A 16,277-nucleotide genomic window follows, 5' to 3' on the forward strand; every position below is an offset into this window, starting at 1 on the left:
ACGCCCACCGAGGAGCCCAGGCCGCTCTGCCCCGCCGAACTCAATAGTCTTTCTTGGGCTTCAGGGCTTCAGAAATACAGGAGGAAAAACAAACACAAACCTAAAAACCATAGAGTACCCACGTTCCGCCAAGAGGAAGAGCGGCCTCTACATGCGGGGGGGGGCGGGGGCGGCGGTCGCACAAAAGGAGGACCTTCTACCCGCTGTGAACCATAGAGATGCGGCTCCCTCTGGCCCCGGGTCGGGGAGGTGAGTGAGTCGGCGGGGCGGGGATTAGGAGAGTGCGGGTGGAGCGAGCTGGAGGCAAAACTTTCTGGAGCCTTAGGATGAGTGGGCCCGGGCGGCGGAAGCCGGTGGGAGGAGGCGCCTGACGGGAGCACGCTGCCGAGCGAGGCCCCGGCGCTCCCAGCGCCAGCCCCGCGTCACCGCCGTGGACCCCGCCCGGGTCCCCGCTGCCTCTCAGCACCGGGCGTGACGGTGCACCGTCTCCAGCTCTGCAGGCTACTGAACGCCCTTCCTGTTGTCTGACGACTGCGATCCGGCGCCCGCCGGACCATGTGGACGTTGTCGCCGCTTCCACTTTACAGATTAGGAAAGCCGAGGCCCGGAGAAGCGAGGCGACGGCATCTGTCAAAGGCCAGGAGGTGAGTCCAGAGCCCAGAGACCCGTGGAAACCTCGGTGCCCAGGCCGGGGCTCGTTGTTTCCCCAAGCCTTCCATCTCCCCTTAATTCGCCCTTTCTCTTTCTCGTCCCGTGTTCCCAAGGTAAGCGCATTTCTTCTCCAGGGCCAACCTGTCTCCTCTTCCTTCCAGACAGCCGAGGTTCTCAATCTAGCCGACGCCTCGGGTCGTGTGCCGGGAACTGAACTAAATCCGCAGAGCAACTGTACAATGCTGTAAGTGGAGGCTGGGGTTTCCAAAGAATCCCTCTAATCGTGGAGTTGCACTTTCCTGCCACCTTCTAAATCCCAGTGATCACCGTTTTTTGAGCCGAGGGATTCTGGAGAACAAGGAATGGCCGTTTTCACCTGCCGCCTGGCTCTTACTCAAATATGTGACTCGATTTCACGAGTAGTGTCATTAATATTCATTTCAAAAATGATTCTACTTAAGCTCACTTCAGCCATGTATAACAGGACACACATTTTGTCATTCATTCGTTTCTCAAATGTGCTCCGGTTTGAGGCTGTATATACAGTAAGTTAAACGTGTTTGAAATCTCTCCAGATGTGTTATTTCATGGGAGAAACCACTGGTTTGATATCTTGGTACAAGATACCTAGCTTTACTCTGATGCTGTTCTGTCCACAGTTCTAAGCTAGCAATTTTATTTTTCTTTGTCTTGCATAGTTTATTGGAGGTTTTGTTTATTGAATTGATAATATTGTTGAACCCAAAAAACTACATAGGAAGTAAGAGTGATCATTTAAAAATGGAGCATCATATAGTACAGTTTTTGCTAGAGGTATGGATAAAAGAGCCATCAGGACTCCAAAAGAGAGAAAGTTAAGAATTCAAGAAACTTTCATAGGGGCTGGTGGTTTAGCCCAGCGGAAGGGCGCCTGCCCTGCACGCGCAAGGCCCTGGGTTTGGTCCTCAGCCCCGGGGGAAAAAAAAAAAGAAACTTTCATAGTGGAAATGATTTTTGCAGCTTCCCTCCCCCCACTCCCCCCTCACTAGGGTTTGAATTCACAGCTTTGTGCTTGCTAGACAAGTGCTCCACAACTTGAGTCACACCTCCAGACCTTGTGCAGCTTTTTATAGAATTCTTAGGAGTTGGTTAGTCAGACAAGAGATTGAGAAGGAGAAAAGACACATCAAGCTAGCTGTGAGAGCAAAAAGATGAGATGGTTCAAAAAAGTCTGAAGAATAGCAGACATCTGGCTCAGAGCTCTCTTTAGAGGTAGGATTAGCAGTAGGAAACATGTCTGGAAAGTCAGCAGGGGCCAGATGATGAAAGAAGGGCCAAGATGGACACTGAGGAATAATAAGATCAAGTAGTAAAAGGTAAATGACTTTTGAAATTCTTGGGTGTTACCCAATTTTGTTGCAGATAAGAAAACTGAGGCTCAAACTGCTTCATAATTTGACCAAGGTCACTTAGCTAGCAAGAAATACAATCTTCCAGGCACCAGTGGCTCATGCCTGTAATACTAGCTACTTAGGAAGCTGAAGTATGATGATACAGGTTTGAAGCCAATCCATGCAAGTAAGTCTATGGGACTCTTATCTCTATTTAACCACCAAAAAGCCAGATGTGGAGCTGTGGCTCAAGTGGTAGAGCTCTAGTCTTGAGCAAAAATCCCAAGGATAGTGCACAGGCCCTTAGTTCAAGCCCCAGGAACAGCACAAGAAAGAAAGGAAAAGAAACATAATGTATAGTCTTTGGTATATTGGCCAAAACTTGTTGGCTCTCTCCTAATATTGACCCCATCATCATTTGTTCTGAACATTATCATGAAAAGAAAACCTCTATTTAGGATAATAATGTGTGGCATGCTGCTGTTAAAGAATTATCGAAATGGGTAGGCATTGGACTGTGTTCTATACCAACTTGGAAGAAAGTAAAAGCTCTAACCATTCTTTTTGTTTTTCCTTTGCTTGGCTTGTTAGCAGTTAAGAAGCCAGAGCACACAAGTCAATGGTGATGACAGACCCTGTATTGGACTCCCAGCCAGCCAGAAGCACTGGGGAGATGGATGGACTGTGTTCTGAGCTATTGCTGATTCCCCCATCTCTCTCTAACCATGGAATCCTGAGGCCTGTCCCAAGTACCTGTGCTTCTGGGGACCCTGCACCTTTGCCTGCTGACTCAGGCTGCCTACTGGTAGAAGCCACAGCTACTGAAGAGGGCCCAGGGAACATGGAGATCATTGTGGAAACAGTAGCTGGACCCCTGTCCCCAGGAGCTCCTGGAGAAACCCCAGGTACAAGCACAGTTGCTAGCAAGCCAGTGGGAAGCAAGCCTGAAGGTTTTGTCTGTGCTATTTTTGGTACTTCTCTCTGCAAATGATAACACAAGGTAGCATGTTATTTTTATACTTGGAGATGTCATTTGGTTTGCAGTTGGTGTATGTTGATGGAAGGCTGGCAAGGTAGTATACAACCTTGTAGCAAAGTCTATCCCTATGAGGGCTTCATATCTGCTAGGCAATAATCCAGAAAGAATTATTTCCTGACACCTTAGTTCAATTCTGGCTGTCCTTACTCTTACAGTCCTTGGATTCTTCTCCCCTCATACTGACCCTACTACACAGGAACTGTAGCCAGGGATTAGGCAAAAGGCCAAGCCTGCTCCACCATCCTGGTCTTGGCAGGGCTTTCCAGAGGTAACTGGTATTTCCTCACCCTAATTTCCTGTGTATCACATACTTCACTCATCCAAGGCATGTGGTTAGGAGGTAGAGTTGAGCATTTGTATTTACCCTAGCAGAAAGATTCTCCTTTTTATTTGTCCCAACTTTAAGTACTTGTACAAAGGGGTTTTAATTCAGCAAATTAGTTTGTAATGTATCTTGGTCAGTGTCACCTCTTCAGTGTTCTCCCCCATCACCACCCCTACCCACACTCTCAAGTAACTTGCTTTTGTTTTGTTTTTTCTTTCTTTTTAAAAAAATTTTAGTGCTGAGCTGGGAAGGTAGCTCAGTGGTAGAGCGCTTGCCTTGCATGCGTGAGGCCCTGGGTTTGATTCCTCAGCTCCACATAAACAAAAAGAAAAAAAGCTGGAAGTGGTGCTGTGGCTCAAGTTGTAGAGCGCTAGCCTTGAGCCGAAGAGCTGAGGGACAGCATCCAGGCCTAGAGTTCAGGCCCTATGACCAGACCCAAAAAAAAAAAAATTTTAGTGCTGGTCCTGGGGCTTGAACTCAAGCTTGGGCCCCTACCTCTGAGCTTTTTTGCTCAAGGCTAGTGCTGTACCACTTGAGCCACAACCTCCACTTCCAGCTTTTTTGTTGTGGTGGTAGGGGTAAGAAGTCTCGTGGACTTTCCTGCCTGGACTGGTTTTGAGCCATAATTCTCAGATCTCAGCATCCTGTGTAGCTAGGATTATGGGTATGAGCCTTCAGTGCTTAATATGTCTCTGTTTTTTAACTGCTACTGTCCAGCTACAGTGGTTATCACTTCCCATAGCTGTGTAGTATAGTAGCAAAGAATACTGGGAGAGATTAGCTAGTTCAACTATATAATATTTCTAATATGTGGTAAAAGAAAAAAGAGTCTCAGTGGGATACATATCAAGCTTAAGCCAGCCTGGGCTATGTATAGCTAGACCTTATCTCAAACAAAACAAACAGTGTTGTAACAGTGAATTAATATCTTTAAATTTCAAAGAGTTACACCACAAGAGAAATTTTTTTTTTTGGGGTCCGGTTGTGGGGCCTGAACGCGGGGCCTGGGCGCTGTCCCTCAGCTCTTTAGCTCAAGGCTAGTGCTCTACCTCTTGAACCACAGCACCACTTCCAGTTTTCTGATGGTTTATTGGAGAAGAGTCTCATGGACTTTCCTGCCTGGGCTGGCTTTGAACTGCAATCCTCAGATCTCAGCCTCCTGAGTAGCTAAGATTACAGGCCTGAGCCACCATCACCTGGTGAACTTTTTTTTTTCTTTTTTTTTTTTTGTCAGTCATAGAGCTTGAACTCTAGGCCTGCACACTGTCCCTAAGCTCTTATGCTCAAGGCTAGCACTCTACCTCTTGAGCCACAACACTACTTCCAGTTTTCTAGTGGTTTATAGGAGATAACAGTTTCACAGCCTTTTCTGCCCAGGCTGGCTTTGAACTGCAGTCCTCAGATCTCAGCCTCCTGTGTAGCTAAGATTACAGGTGTGAGCCACTGGCACTGGGCTAATGTGAACCTTTTTTTGGTCAGTCATGAGGCCTGAACTCTGGGCCTGGGAGCTATCCCTGAGCTCTTCAGCTCAAGGCTAGTGCTCTACCACTTGAGCCACAACACCACTTCTGGCTTTTTCTGCTTATGTGGTGCTGAGGAATTGAACCTAGGGCCTCATGCATTCAAAGCAAGCACTCTTCTACTGAGCCACCTTCCCAGCCCTAATGTGAACTTTTGAAGGCCAGTTACATAACAAATATGTAAGCAACATAACAAATTTTACAATATATATACTGTGACCAGGGAATTCCATTCTGGGAAACTGTTTTATAAAAGACACACAGGGATGGGGCTGGGAAGGTGGCTCAGTGGTAGAGCGCTTGCCTTGCATGCATGAGGCCCTGGGTTCGATTCCCCAGCACCACGTAAGCAAAAAGAAAAGAAGCCAGAAGTGGCACTGTGGCTCAAGTGGTAGTCAGCTAGCCTTGAGCTGAAGAGCTGAGGGACAACGCTCAGGCCCAGAGTTCAGGCCCCACGACCAACAACAACAATAACAACAAAAAGACACACAGGGATGGAGATATGTAAAGCCAGCTTCATTTATAATGGCTGGAAGCATCTTGGCTGTCCATCAGAGCAGAATTTCATTTTACTTTATCAGTGTTCTGAAATACCATGATGTCAACAACAGAAAGTGAAATGTATTTATAGATTTTGTGTGTGTGTGTGTGTGTGTGTGTGATGCTGGGGTTTAAACGTAAAGTCTTATGGTGCTCCATGACCTTAGTCCTTTTTTATTTTACCAGTCCTGGAGCTTGAACTTAGGGCCTGGGTGGGCAATGTCCCCAAGCTTTTTTTGCTCAAGGCTAGCACTCTACCACTTGAGCTACATACAGCACCACTTCCGGCTTTTACTGTGTATGTGATACTGAGGAATCAAACCCAGGGCTTCCTACATGCTAGGCAAGCCACGCTACCACTAAGCCACATTCCCAGCCTAGATTTTTTTTTTTTAAACCTTTGATAGCTAGGCATGATTTGTAGACGTAACATTTGGGAGGCTGAGAGGCAGGAGAATTGAGAATTGGAGGCCACTTTAGCCAGCCTGGACCACATGGAAAGATCCTAACTCAGAAGAACAACAAAAAAGAACTTCTGTTTTTAACAAGTGAAAATTGGGGTGAGGATGGGGAGAAGAGGAGACAAGCCAAATGATTGAAAGTATACAGTCCATTTCATGTGTGTGAGAGTAGAGATGGTTATTCTTTGTAAACTTCGGTATCATTTAAGTTGCCATGTTGAACTAGCTCTATTTTTTGTCATTCATTAATTTATTATTTATTATTAACAGTTTTGTTCTGTGTGTTTTTATTGGTTTATATCAGTTATACAAGGGTGTTTCATGGTTACATCTTCACAAAAGTTTATACTGTAGTCCAATCAATTTTACCTATTCTGTTACCTGCACCCTTCTCTCTAAAAACTAGCATCCCTTAGCCAGGTGCTGGTGTCTTATGCCTGTAATCCTAGTTACTTAGGAGGCTAAGCTCTGAGGATAGAGGTGCAAAGCGAGCCCAGGGGGGCTATGAGATTTGTCTCTACTTAACCACCAAAGGCTGGACGTGGAAGTGTGGCTCAAGTGGTAGCGTACTAAGGGACAGCTCTCAAGACCTAAGTTCAAGCCCCACCACTGCTTCCCCCCGCCCAAAAAAAAAGAGAGAAAAGAAATAATGTCCCAAACAGCTTTCCTTGTTCTATTTTCATTGTTGCAAATAATCTATTTAAATAGTATTCAGTCTTACTTATCGCCTCCCAGGCACACCCCCATATCCTGCTAGTTGAACTTGGTGTGTATGCATGGGGGGCAGGGTGGGAGGTGAGGAGGGAGAGAAAGGGAGAGTGTGTGTGCTGGACCGAGGGCTTAAACTCAGGACCTTGGCACTGTCCCTAAGCTTTTGTGCCAAGGCTAATACTGTATCACTTGAGCCACAGCTCTACTTCTGGCTTTTTGAGGTTAATTGGAGACAAGAATATCATGGACTTTCCCACCCGGCTGGCCTCCTGAGTAGCTAGGATTACAAATGTGGGTCACCTGCACTTGACTGAGCTTTTTTTTTCTCGGTCAGTCATGGGGCTTGAACTCAGGGCCTGGGCACTGTCTGTAAGCTCCTTTGCTCAAGGCTAGTATTCTACCACTTTGAGCCACAGTGCCACTTCTGGTCTTCTGGTGGTTAGTTGGAGATAAGTCTCAGACTTTCCTGCCTGAGCTGGCTTTGAACCATGATCCTGAGTAGCTAGGATTATAGGTATGAGCCATGGGCTGGGAAGGTGGCTCAGTGGTAGAGCGCTTGCCTTGCATGCATGAAGCCCTGGGTTCGATTCCTCAGCACCACATAAGCAAAAATAAGAAAGCCAGAGCGCTAGCCTTGAGCTGAAGAGCTGAGGGACAGCGCCCAGGCCCAGAGTTCAGGCCCCACGACCAGACCCCCCCCCAAAAAAAAAAATATATATAGGTATGAGCCACCAGCACCCAGCTGAGTTTTTCTTTTTTCTTTTCTTTCTTTTTTTTGGGGGGGAGGGCGGGGGTTGGTCGTGGGGCCTAACTCTGGGCCTGGGCGCTGTCCCTCAGCTCTTAAGCTCAAGGCTAGCACTCTACCACTTAAGGCACAGCACGACTTCTTGCTTTTTCTGCTTATGTGGTGCTGAGGAATGGAACCCAGGGCCTCATGCATGCAAGGCAAGCACTCTACCACTGAGCCAACTTCCCAGCCCCCCAGCTGAGTTTTTCTTTAAACAAAAAATAACAATAAGGGGTTGGGGATTTAGTTCATTGGAAGAGCATTGCTTGACAAGTGCAAGACCCTGAGTTGGTCCTCTGCTCTAGGAAAAAACAAAAAATTAAAATTACAATTTAAAAAATGGACCAGATGAATAAATATAGGACTAGCCTGGGCTTAAATCATGGCTTTACTAGCAGCAAGCCTGGTGGCCTTATAGAGAGTCCCTGGTCGTCCTCATAGTGCAGTTGGAACACCAAAATAGAACATTAGCATGGTCTGTCCTTTGCTTGAAAAAAATTGGTAGCAAATTTTTTTTTTTTTTGGTTGTGGGGCTTGAACTCTGGGCCTGGATGCTGTCCCTGAGCTCTTCAGCTCAAAGGGTAACACTCTACTACTTGAGCCATAGCACCACTTCCGGTTTTCTGGTGGAGATACGAGTCTCACAGACTTTTCCTGCTCAGTCTGGCTTTGAACTGTGATCCTCAGATCTCAGCCTCCTGAGTAGCTAGGATTACAAGTGTGAGCCACTAGTGCCTGGCAGCAATTTTTTTTTTTTTTTTTTTTTTTTTTTGGGTCCGGTCATGGGGCCTGAACTCTGGGCCTGGGCGCTGGCCCTCAGCTCTTCAGCTCAAGGCTAGCGCTCTACTACTTGAGTCACAGCACCACTTCCGACTTTTTTCTTTTTTATGTGGTGCTGAGGAATTGAACCCAGGGCCTCAGGCATGCAAGGCAAGCGCTCTACCACTGAGCCACCTTCCCAGCCCCACAATTTTTTTTTTTTTTAAGGCAAGCTGGTATGTCAGGTGCTAGTGGCTTCTGCCTATAATCCTAGCTACTCATGAGGCTCAGATCTGAAGATTGCAGTTTGAAACCAGCCATGAGACTCTTAGCCTAATAAATTACCAAAAAGCTGGAAGTAGATCTGTGGTTAAAGTGATAGAGTGCTACCCTTGAGCAAAAGAAGCTCAGGAAGAGAACCCAGACCTTAAATTCAAACTCCAGGACTAAACCAAAAAAACAAAAGGCAAGCTGGGAGAATATAATTGAATACATAGTATGCATGTGTGGAAAGTTCATAATGAATCTATTTAAAAAGATTTTTAGCTGGGTGCTAGTGGCTCACACTATAATCCTAGCTACTTAGGAGGCTGAGATCTGAGGATCCTGTTTCAAAGCCAGCCCAGGCAGGAAAGTTAGTGACATTGTTATCTCCAATAAACCACCAGAAAACTGGCAGTGGTGCTGTGACTCAAGTGGTAGAGCACTGGCCTTGAGCTGAAGAGCTGAGGGACAGCGCCCAGGCCCAGACTGACAAAAAAAAACAAAAAAACAATTAAAGGTGGGAGAGTAATAAAGTAGGTAAATATGCAAATATCACAATGAAACCCCAAATTGTACAATTAATATGTGCTAATAAAAAAATGGGGGGGGGAGAGCTGTGGGTACATCTAAAAGATTAGCAACACAGATGAATCAAGAAAGAAAAGATGGTACAGGAGCCCTCACTGGAAAAATGAGATAAGCCTGCCCAGTGGACACACTGGCACTGGTCAGGGAAGAAGTACCAAAGCAGCCCCTGCCATGCATTAAACATAAAAAAACAAAATGGTATTACAGAGATAATTATACTCTTCTGAAAAGGGTTGTTCTCCATGTTTTGAATTCCTGTGCCTTTGACACATTCTTTACAGAATTTGAAAGTGATTCATGTTCATGTATATTACAGAGATTCTTCCTAATTTATTGTTCTCTTAGAAGTTTCTAGTTTTTATTTAGGCAATATATGTCTTAATGCTTTCTGAATTCGATTTTTGAATGTTCATTCATTTACCATACTTATTAAAGCCCATCTTGCATCAAGAATTGTACTAGAGGGGCTGGGAAGATGGCTCAGTGGTAGAGTGCTTGCCTTGCATGCATGAGGCCCTGGATTTGATTCCTCAGCACCACATAAGCAAAAAAAGCCACAAGTAAGCCGGGTGCCAATGGCTCACGCCTGTAATCCTAGCTCCTCAGGAGGCTGAGATCTGAGGATCGCAGTTCAAAGCCAGCTGGGGCAGGAAAGTCCATGAAACACTTACCTCCAATAAACTACCAGAAGACCGGAAGTGGCGCTGTGGCTCAGTGGTAGAGCACTCACTTTGAGCTGAAGAGCTGAGGGACAGTGCTCAGGCCCAGAGTTCAAGCCCCATGACCGACAAAAAAAAAGCCACAAGTGGCGCTGTGGTTCAAGTGGTAGACCACTAGCCTTGAGCTGAATTGCTGAGGGACAGTGCCCAGGCCCACGACCAACAACAACAACAACAACAAAAAGAATTTACTAGACACTAGGAATGTAAACACATATGCCAGACAAGACTGTCTGACCTGGCTAACAGTTAAGGTACAGAGCCAGACTTCAGGTCCATCTGTACTCCATGACTATGAAAAGATTCATCTACATTCCTACTGGTAGTTAACTCCTGCATGTCTCATTCCACCTGATTCTATGCTTTTCTCTGTCTGTCCTCTGCCCACAGGTGTCCTGGTAAAAGTGGTAGAGGTGTACTTCTGTGAGCGCTGTGAACAGAGCTTTGCAGAGCCCTCTCTGCTGTCCCTGCACCAGTGCACGGAAACCCATACACAACCTGTGCAAGATCTTCCTAGCCCCCCACGCTCTGTAGAACTGCCCCCCAACAACCTCACTCTCCATGGCTCTCTGCATGGCCTCAGCGTGCCAGATAGCCCCCTGCCATGTCCTGTGTGTAGGCAAGAATTTGCCCAACCCCAGGCCTTGAAGAGCCACTTCAAGATTCATCGGACCACTCCCAGCACTTTCTCTTGCCCAGAGTCTGACTGTGTGTTCTCTGCTGAAGATCGTCAGGGTCTGCAACACCACTTGAGGCAGACCCACAAAGCAGTTCCTGTGCCCTGTTCTTTCCGGGGCTGCCCCCTGCTTTTTGGGAGCCAGCAGGGAATGGAGCTTCACCGGCAGGCCCATTATCCTTTCCACTGCAGCCATTGCAACTTCACGGGCTCCAACGTCAAACTCTTCCGGCAGCATCAGCGGAGCCATGGGACCAAAACACAGGGGGAACTTTCTGCTCTTCAGGCACTTCCATCCCGGGAGCTGCTGCCAGGTATGAGGCCAGAGGCCTAGAAATCCCCTGCCTGAAATGTAGCTGCAATGTCTTCTACAGGAAGGACATTTCCTATAGAAGTATAAGGGAATTGGGGCTAGGATTGTGGCTTAGTGGTAGAGTGCTTGCCTAACATGCATAAAGCCCTTGGTTCAATTCATCAGTACCACATACACAGAAAAGGCTGGAAGTGGCACAGAGAGGCCCAGGACAGAGCCCAGGCCTGAGTTCAAGCCCTAGGACCAGCCAAAAAAAGTATAAGGGAATCCAGATGGTGGCTTGGGAGGATGGAATTACTGAATAAGGGAAAGCATCTAGAAGCCTTGAACCAGTCAATATATGGCAAAAGGAGAAATATTTGTCCATGACACTGGGTGAAATTTGGCTTAGGCTACATGTAACCTGAAATTACTTAAGCAATATTTTCTTTTTCTTTCTTTTTCTTTTTTTTTTTTTTTTGTCAGTTGTGGGTCTTGAACTCTGGGCCTGGGCGCTGTCCCTGAGCTCTTCAGCTCAAGGCTAGCGCTCTACCACTTGAGCCACAGCGCCACTTCCGGCTTTTTTCTTTTTGCTTATGTGGTGCTGAGGAATCGAACCCAGGGCCTCAGGCATGCAAGGCAAGCGCTCTACCACTGAGCCACCTTCCCAGCCCCTCCTACTCTCTTTTTAACCTTAAGTAATATTTTATATTGTTTTAAATTTTTTAGGCAAAAATAATTAAAATAAAAAAAATTTTTTTTTTTTTTTTTTTTTTTTTTTTGGTCGGTGGTGGGGCCTGAACTCTGGGCCTGGGCGCAGTCCCTCAGCTTTTCAGCTCAAGGCTAGTGCTCTACCACTTGAGCCACAGCGCCACTTCCGGCTTTTTTATGTTTATGTGGTGCTAAGGAATTGAACCCAGGGCCTCATGCATGCAATGCAGGCACTCTGTACTGAGCTACCTTCCCAGCCCCTAAAATCATAAATATTATGTAAATACCTATATATATATGCAAATATATATGGCAAAATCCCACAATATAGCAAAAGCTCCATAATGCAGAATTAGATTTTTTTTGGGGGGGGGGTCCAGTCGTGGGGCCTGAACTCTTGGCTTGGGCGCAGTCCCTCAGCTCTTCAGCTCAAGGCTAACGCTCTACCACTTGAGCCACAGCGCCACTTCTGGCTTTATTCTTTTTGCTTATGTGGTGCTGAGGAATCGAACCCAGGGCCTCATGCATACAAGGCAAGTGCTCTACCACTGAGCCACCTTCCCAGCCCTAGATATATATTTTTAAAAACCCAAAATATAAAGCTGCAGTAAGAACCATGATACAGCAAAGGACAACTGTATACTGATTTAGCACTCAAGATTCCTTTCTGCTAAAAGAGGAGGAGGAGGATTGTGCTAACCAGTAGCAATACAAGTTTTCAGTGCTGTCAGTTGCCCCTCTGAGCATCACATTTTTTGTGTTTCCAGCTCCCAAACTGCCTCTAGGAGAACCTTCAAAGGAAGCAGGCACATGTTTGCCTGGACAGGAGTCAGCTGTGGAAGAGAATGTAGAGGAAGAGGAAGAGAGTGGCACCCAGGACTCCCAGAAAGCCTTGGATAAAGGTCAAGAGGCTTTACAGTTGGAAGGTAATGTTGCAAGGTGTGAAGCTCTTGGTTGTGGGGAGGACCAGGTAGTGGAAAGCCTGGCATTGGAACTCTAGGGCTGGTTTTCTGATACTTAATTCACATCTTTCTGAACATCTATCTTGCTTTGACTCAGAAATCAAGGTCTTGTGGAAATGATAAATGGGTCAAGACTCTAGAAACACAAAGTAGGGTTACAGCTTATTCTTCTGAGCCAGATTTAGTCAGGTAGGAAAAACTTTTTTCATGGAAGGAACAGTGATTTTCATAGTATAAGAATATTGGGGCGGGGGGGGTGAGGGGAGGGAGATGGGAGGGCAGGGATCGTAAGGGGAAACAAAGGAGGAGGTGACAAATACTTGATAAGAAATATGCTCATTACCTTGCTCATGTAATTGTATATAATAAAATTAATAATATCAAAAGTTACTGGTGATTAGCACTGTTTTACTAGCATAACTTTTTCTGAATCTTTGCTTCCTAGTTTTCTAACTCAACTAGCATATCTGAAACTCATCCCACAAGAGTGTATTTACTGTGAGACAAATAGGAAAGATCTCACATTTACTACTGATGTCTATAAACCAACAAACCCAGGGCTGTTTTATTTATCTTTGTTTTTGTTTTGTTGGTACCAAAGTTTCAACTCAGACCTCACACTTGCTAAGCTTGCTCTCTGCTGTCTCTATTACTTCAGCCATGACTTCAGACAAGCTTTATTCTGGTTATTTTGGAAATAGAGTTGTTTTTTTTTTTTTTTACCCAACTTGGCTTCAGACGTCTATCCTTTGGATCCCCTGGAGTAGCTAGGATTACAGGTGTGAATCTGTGGCACCCAATAAGTGTTGAAAAGTTAAAGACTATTCTTTGTGCATTTTTATTTACTCCTTTTAGAGTTCTTTCTAATCAGTCCTGTTCCTGCCAAATAAGAACAGGAAGGGAAGAATGCTTCATCCAGATTATTTTGAGCAGCTTTAGGTTCAGGAATAGTGGATGACTGGGACAAATCTTAGAAACAGGCCATAGCAAGGTGTAAGAAGTCCTTTTAGTTCAGTTTCTCTGAATACCTGATTTTCTCATCTTGTTTGAGATTATGTTTGTAAATGTATTGTTTGGTTTCTAGAGAGGAGGCCACACAATATTTATGTCTGGAAAAAATTGTGACTCTCCTTTTCTGGCCATCCCCTGAGCAGTGGAAGAATCTCACCTTCAACCCCTCTTTCCCACAGGGGATGTCACTTCTGGCACTGAGTCCCTCTTTAAGACACACATGTGCTCAGAGTGCAAGCGCTGCTTTAAGAAGCGGACCCACCTAGTAGAGCACCTGCACCTCCACTTCCCAGACCCCAGCCTCCAGTGTCCTAACTGCCAGAAATTCTTCACCAGCAAGAGCAAACTCAAGACCCACCTGCTGCGAGAGCTGGGTGAGAAGGCCCACCGCTGCCCGCTGTGCCACTACAGTGCGGTTGAGAGGAATGCTCTCAACCGCCATATGGCCAGCATGCATGAGGATATCTCCAACTTCTACTCAGACACCTACGCCTGTCCCGTTTGCCGGGAGGAATTCCGCCTCAGCCAGGCACTCAAGGAGCACCTCAAGAGCCATACAGCAGCAGCTGCAGCAGAGCCGTCACCCCTCCGCTGCTTTCAGGAGGACTGTAGCTTTGCAGCCCCTGACCGCAAGACCTTTATAAAGCATTTGAAGGAGACCCATGGGGTGCGGGCTGTGGAGTGCCGCCATCACTCATGTCCAATGCTCTTTGCCACAGCTGAAGCTATGGAGGCTCACCACAAGAGCCACTATGCCTTCCACTGCCCCCACTGTGACTTCGCCTGCTCCAATAAGCACTTATTCCGCAAACATAAGAAACAAGGCCATCCAGGCAGTGAAGAGCTGCAGTGTACCTTTTGCCCTTTTGCCACCTTCAACCCAGTAGCCTACCAGGACCACGTAGGCAAGATGCATGCTCATGAGAAGATCCACCAGTGTCCTGAGTGCAACTTTGCCACTGCCCACAAGAGGGTGCTCATTCGACACATGCTACTGCATACCGGTGAGATGGTTTCCATTATTACGGTAATTAATAATGGTGAGGAAACTTTACCACATTGGAGATGTCATATGAAAGGCTTTGCATACATTGTTTCTTTTGCCTTAGAATTTCTGGGCGTATTTAGTATCTTGAGTTTGCTTGTGAACAGTGTCATTCAGCTAATAAAATGGTCAGGGCAGGATCTGAATCCAGGCAGTGTAATTTGTGCTCTAAGCACAAGGCTATTGTGCCTTCCCCTTTACCTCTGCCCTGTTCAACCTATCAGTGGTCACATAAATGGGCACATGAATAGCCTGCCTGTTAGATGAAGAAACACAAACCAGGATAGGTAATTGCTTTCACAATTCAATATCTGAGAGAGAAGAGGAGGGAAGACTTAGCTACCATATGCATCTTGGCCTCCCAAGGCACTAAGGCATCTAGGGCACTAAAATAAGAATGTTACTAGTGACCTGGAATTTGCATTTGCTTCATCTCAGACTCTTAATTGGCTACCAGCATTACTGAAACTTTAAATGCAATTCAGTCAGATTTCCTGCTACAGGATCATCCCCTTTGTGATCTATGTAAACCTCCATGGATTAACAGGACATTAAAACAATTTCCTTCTAAAACTGGTTTGAGGGGACAATTTTTATAGTTTTGGGTGTTAAGGTGCCTCACATCTGTAATCCTAGCTACTCAGGAAGCTGAGATCTGAGGATTGTAGTTCAAAGTCAGCCCAGGCAGGAAAGTCCATGAGATGTTTTTCTGTAGCTAACCAGCAAACATTCTGGGCTAGAAGGCAGAGGCCTGGCTTAAGTGGTGATTGAAAGTCAAGAGCAAAAAATCTGAGCAACACATACATACACATATAGTCAGACCAAAGGAGGGTACCAATAGGTGAGGAACCCAAAGGCAAAACTCCCCTGAACATGTAAAATGCTTTTTTTTTTTTTTTTTTTTTGGTCATAGGGCCTGAACTCTGGGCCTGGGCACTGTCTTTCAGCTCTTCAGCTCAAGGCTAGCACTGTACCACTTGAGCCACAGTGCCATTTCTGGCTTTTTCGGTTTATGTGGTGCTAAGGAATCGAACCCAGAGCCTTATGCATGCAAGGCAAGCCACTTCCCAGCCCATAAAATACTTTTTTATCGAAACAAATTCCAGGAAATGGAAACTTGGGTTGTTTATGTTGTTGTTGTTGTTGGTATTGTTTGTATGTACTTATTTTCTTTTTCTGCTTTTTAGGGGGGGGTTGCAGAACGGGAGGGAGAGTGAACAAATGTAGTTGTAGTATTCAGTATGTAGAAAATCAACTGTTCAACTTGTGGGCAGGGACAAGAGGCGGAAACAAGGGAAATCGAAGGAAGGGGTATGATTGTCTAAAAGAGAAATAGACACATTACCTGAATCGTGAAATGGTAACCTCTCTATACAATCCCTTAATAATGGGCTGGGAAGGTGGCTCAGTGGTAGAGCGCTTGCCTTGCATGCCTGAGGCTCTGGGTTTGATTCCTCAGCACCACATAAACCGAAAACCAGGCCCAGAGTTCAGGCCCCACGACCGGACCCCCCCCAAAAAAAAATCCCTTAATAATAACAATAAAACTATATTTAAAATACCAACAACAAAAATAAAAAGGGTGCTCATGTCTCACACCTGTAACCCTAGCTACTCAGGAGGCTAAGATCAGAGGATCACAATTCGAAGCCAGCCCAGGCAGAAAAGTCCTCATGAGGCTCCTATCTCCAATTAACCACTCAAAACCAGAAGTAGAAAGTGGTAGCACTAGGGGAAAGCACTAGCCTTGAGCAAAAGAGCTCAGGGAGAGCAGCGCCCAGGCCTTGAGTTTAAGCCCTATGCCCAATGACAAAAAGCCAAAAAAAAAGAATGAGAGGCCCTGAGT

At 45.9% G+C, this 16,277-nt stretch overlaps 1 protein-coding gene across 2 annotated transcripts in view; it reads left to right on the forward strand.

The window, feature by feature from the left end:
- Znf142 (zinc finger protein 142) overlaps positions 1-16,277 on the forward strand; it is a 25,798-nt gene continuing 9,521 nt past the window's right edge. The window contains exons 1-7 of one of the 2 annotated variants that reach the window (XM_070017034.1): positions 1-249; positions 493-644; positions 813-895; positions 2,613-2,926; positions 10,125-10,724; positions 12,181-12,339; positions 13,566-14,390. In XM_070017034.1, coding sequence (XP_069873135.1) covers positions 2,641-2,926; positions 10,125-10,724; positions 12,181-12,339; positions 13,566-14,390 — 1,870 coding nt within the window. In that variant the 5' untranslated portion in view covers positions 1-249; positions 493-644; positions 813-895; positions 2,613-2,640. The remainder of the gene's footprint in view (positions 250-492; positions 645-812; positions 896-2,612; positions 2,927-10,124; positions 10,725-12,180; positions 12,340-13,565; positions 14,391-16,277) is intronic. The other variant, XM_070017043.1, reaches the window with a different exon arrangement.

This window comes from Dipodomys merriami, unplaced genomic scaffold, assembly GCF_024711535.1.
Source record: "Dipodomys merriami isolate MVZ:Mamm:240054 unplaced genomic scaffold, mDipMer1.0.p SCAF_1, whole genome shotgun sequence".
NCBI classification, from domain to species: domain Eukaryota; kingdom Metazoa; phylum Chordata; class Mammalia; order Rodentia; family Heteromyidae; genus Dipodomys; species Dipodomys merriami.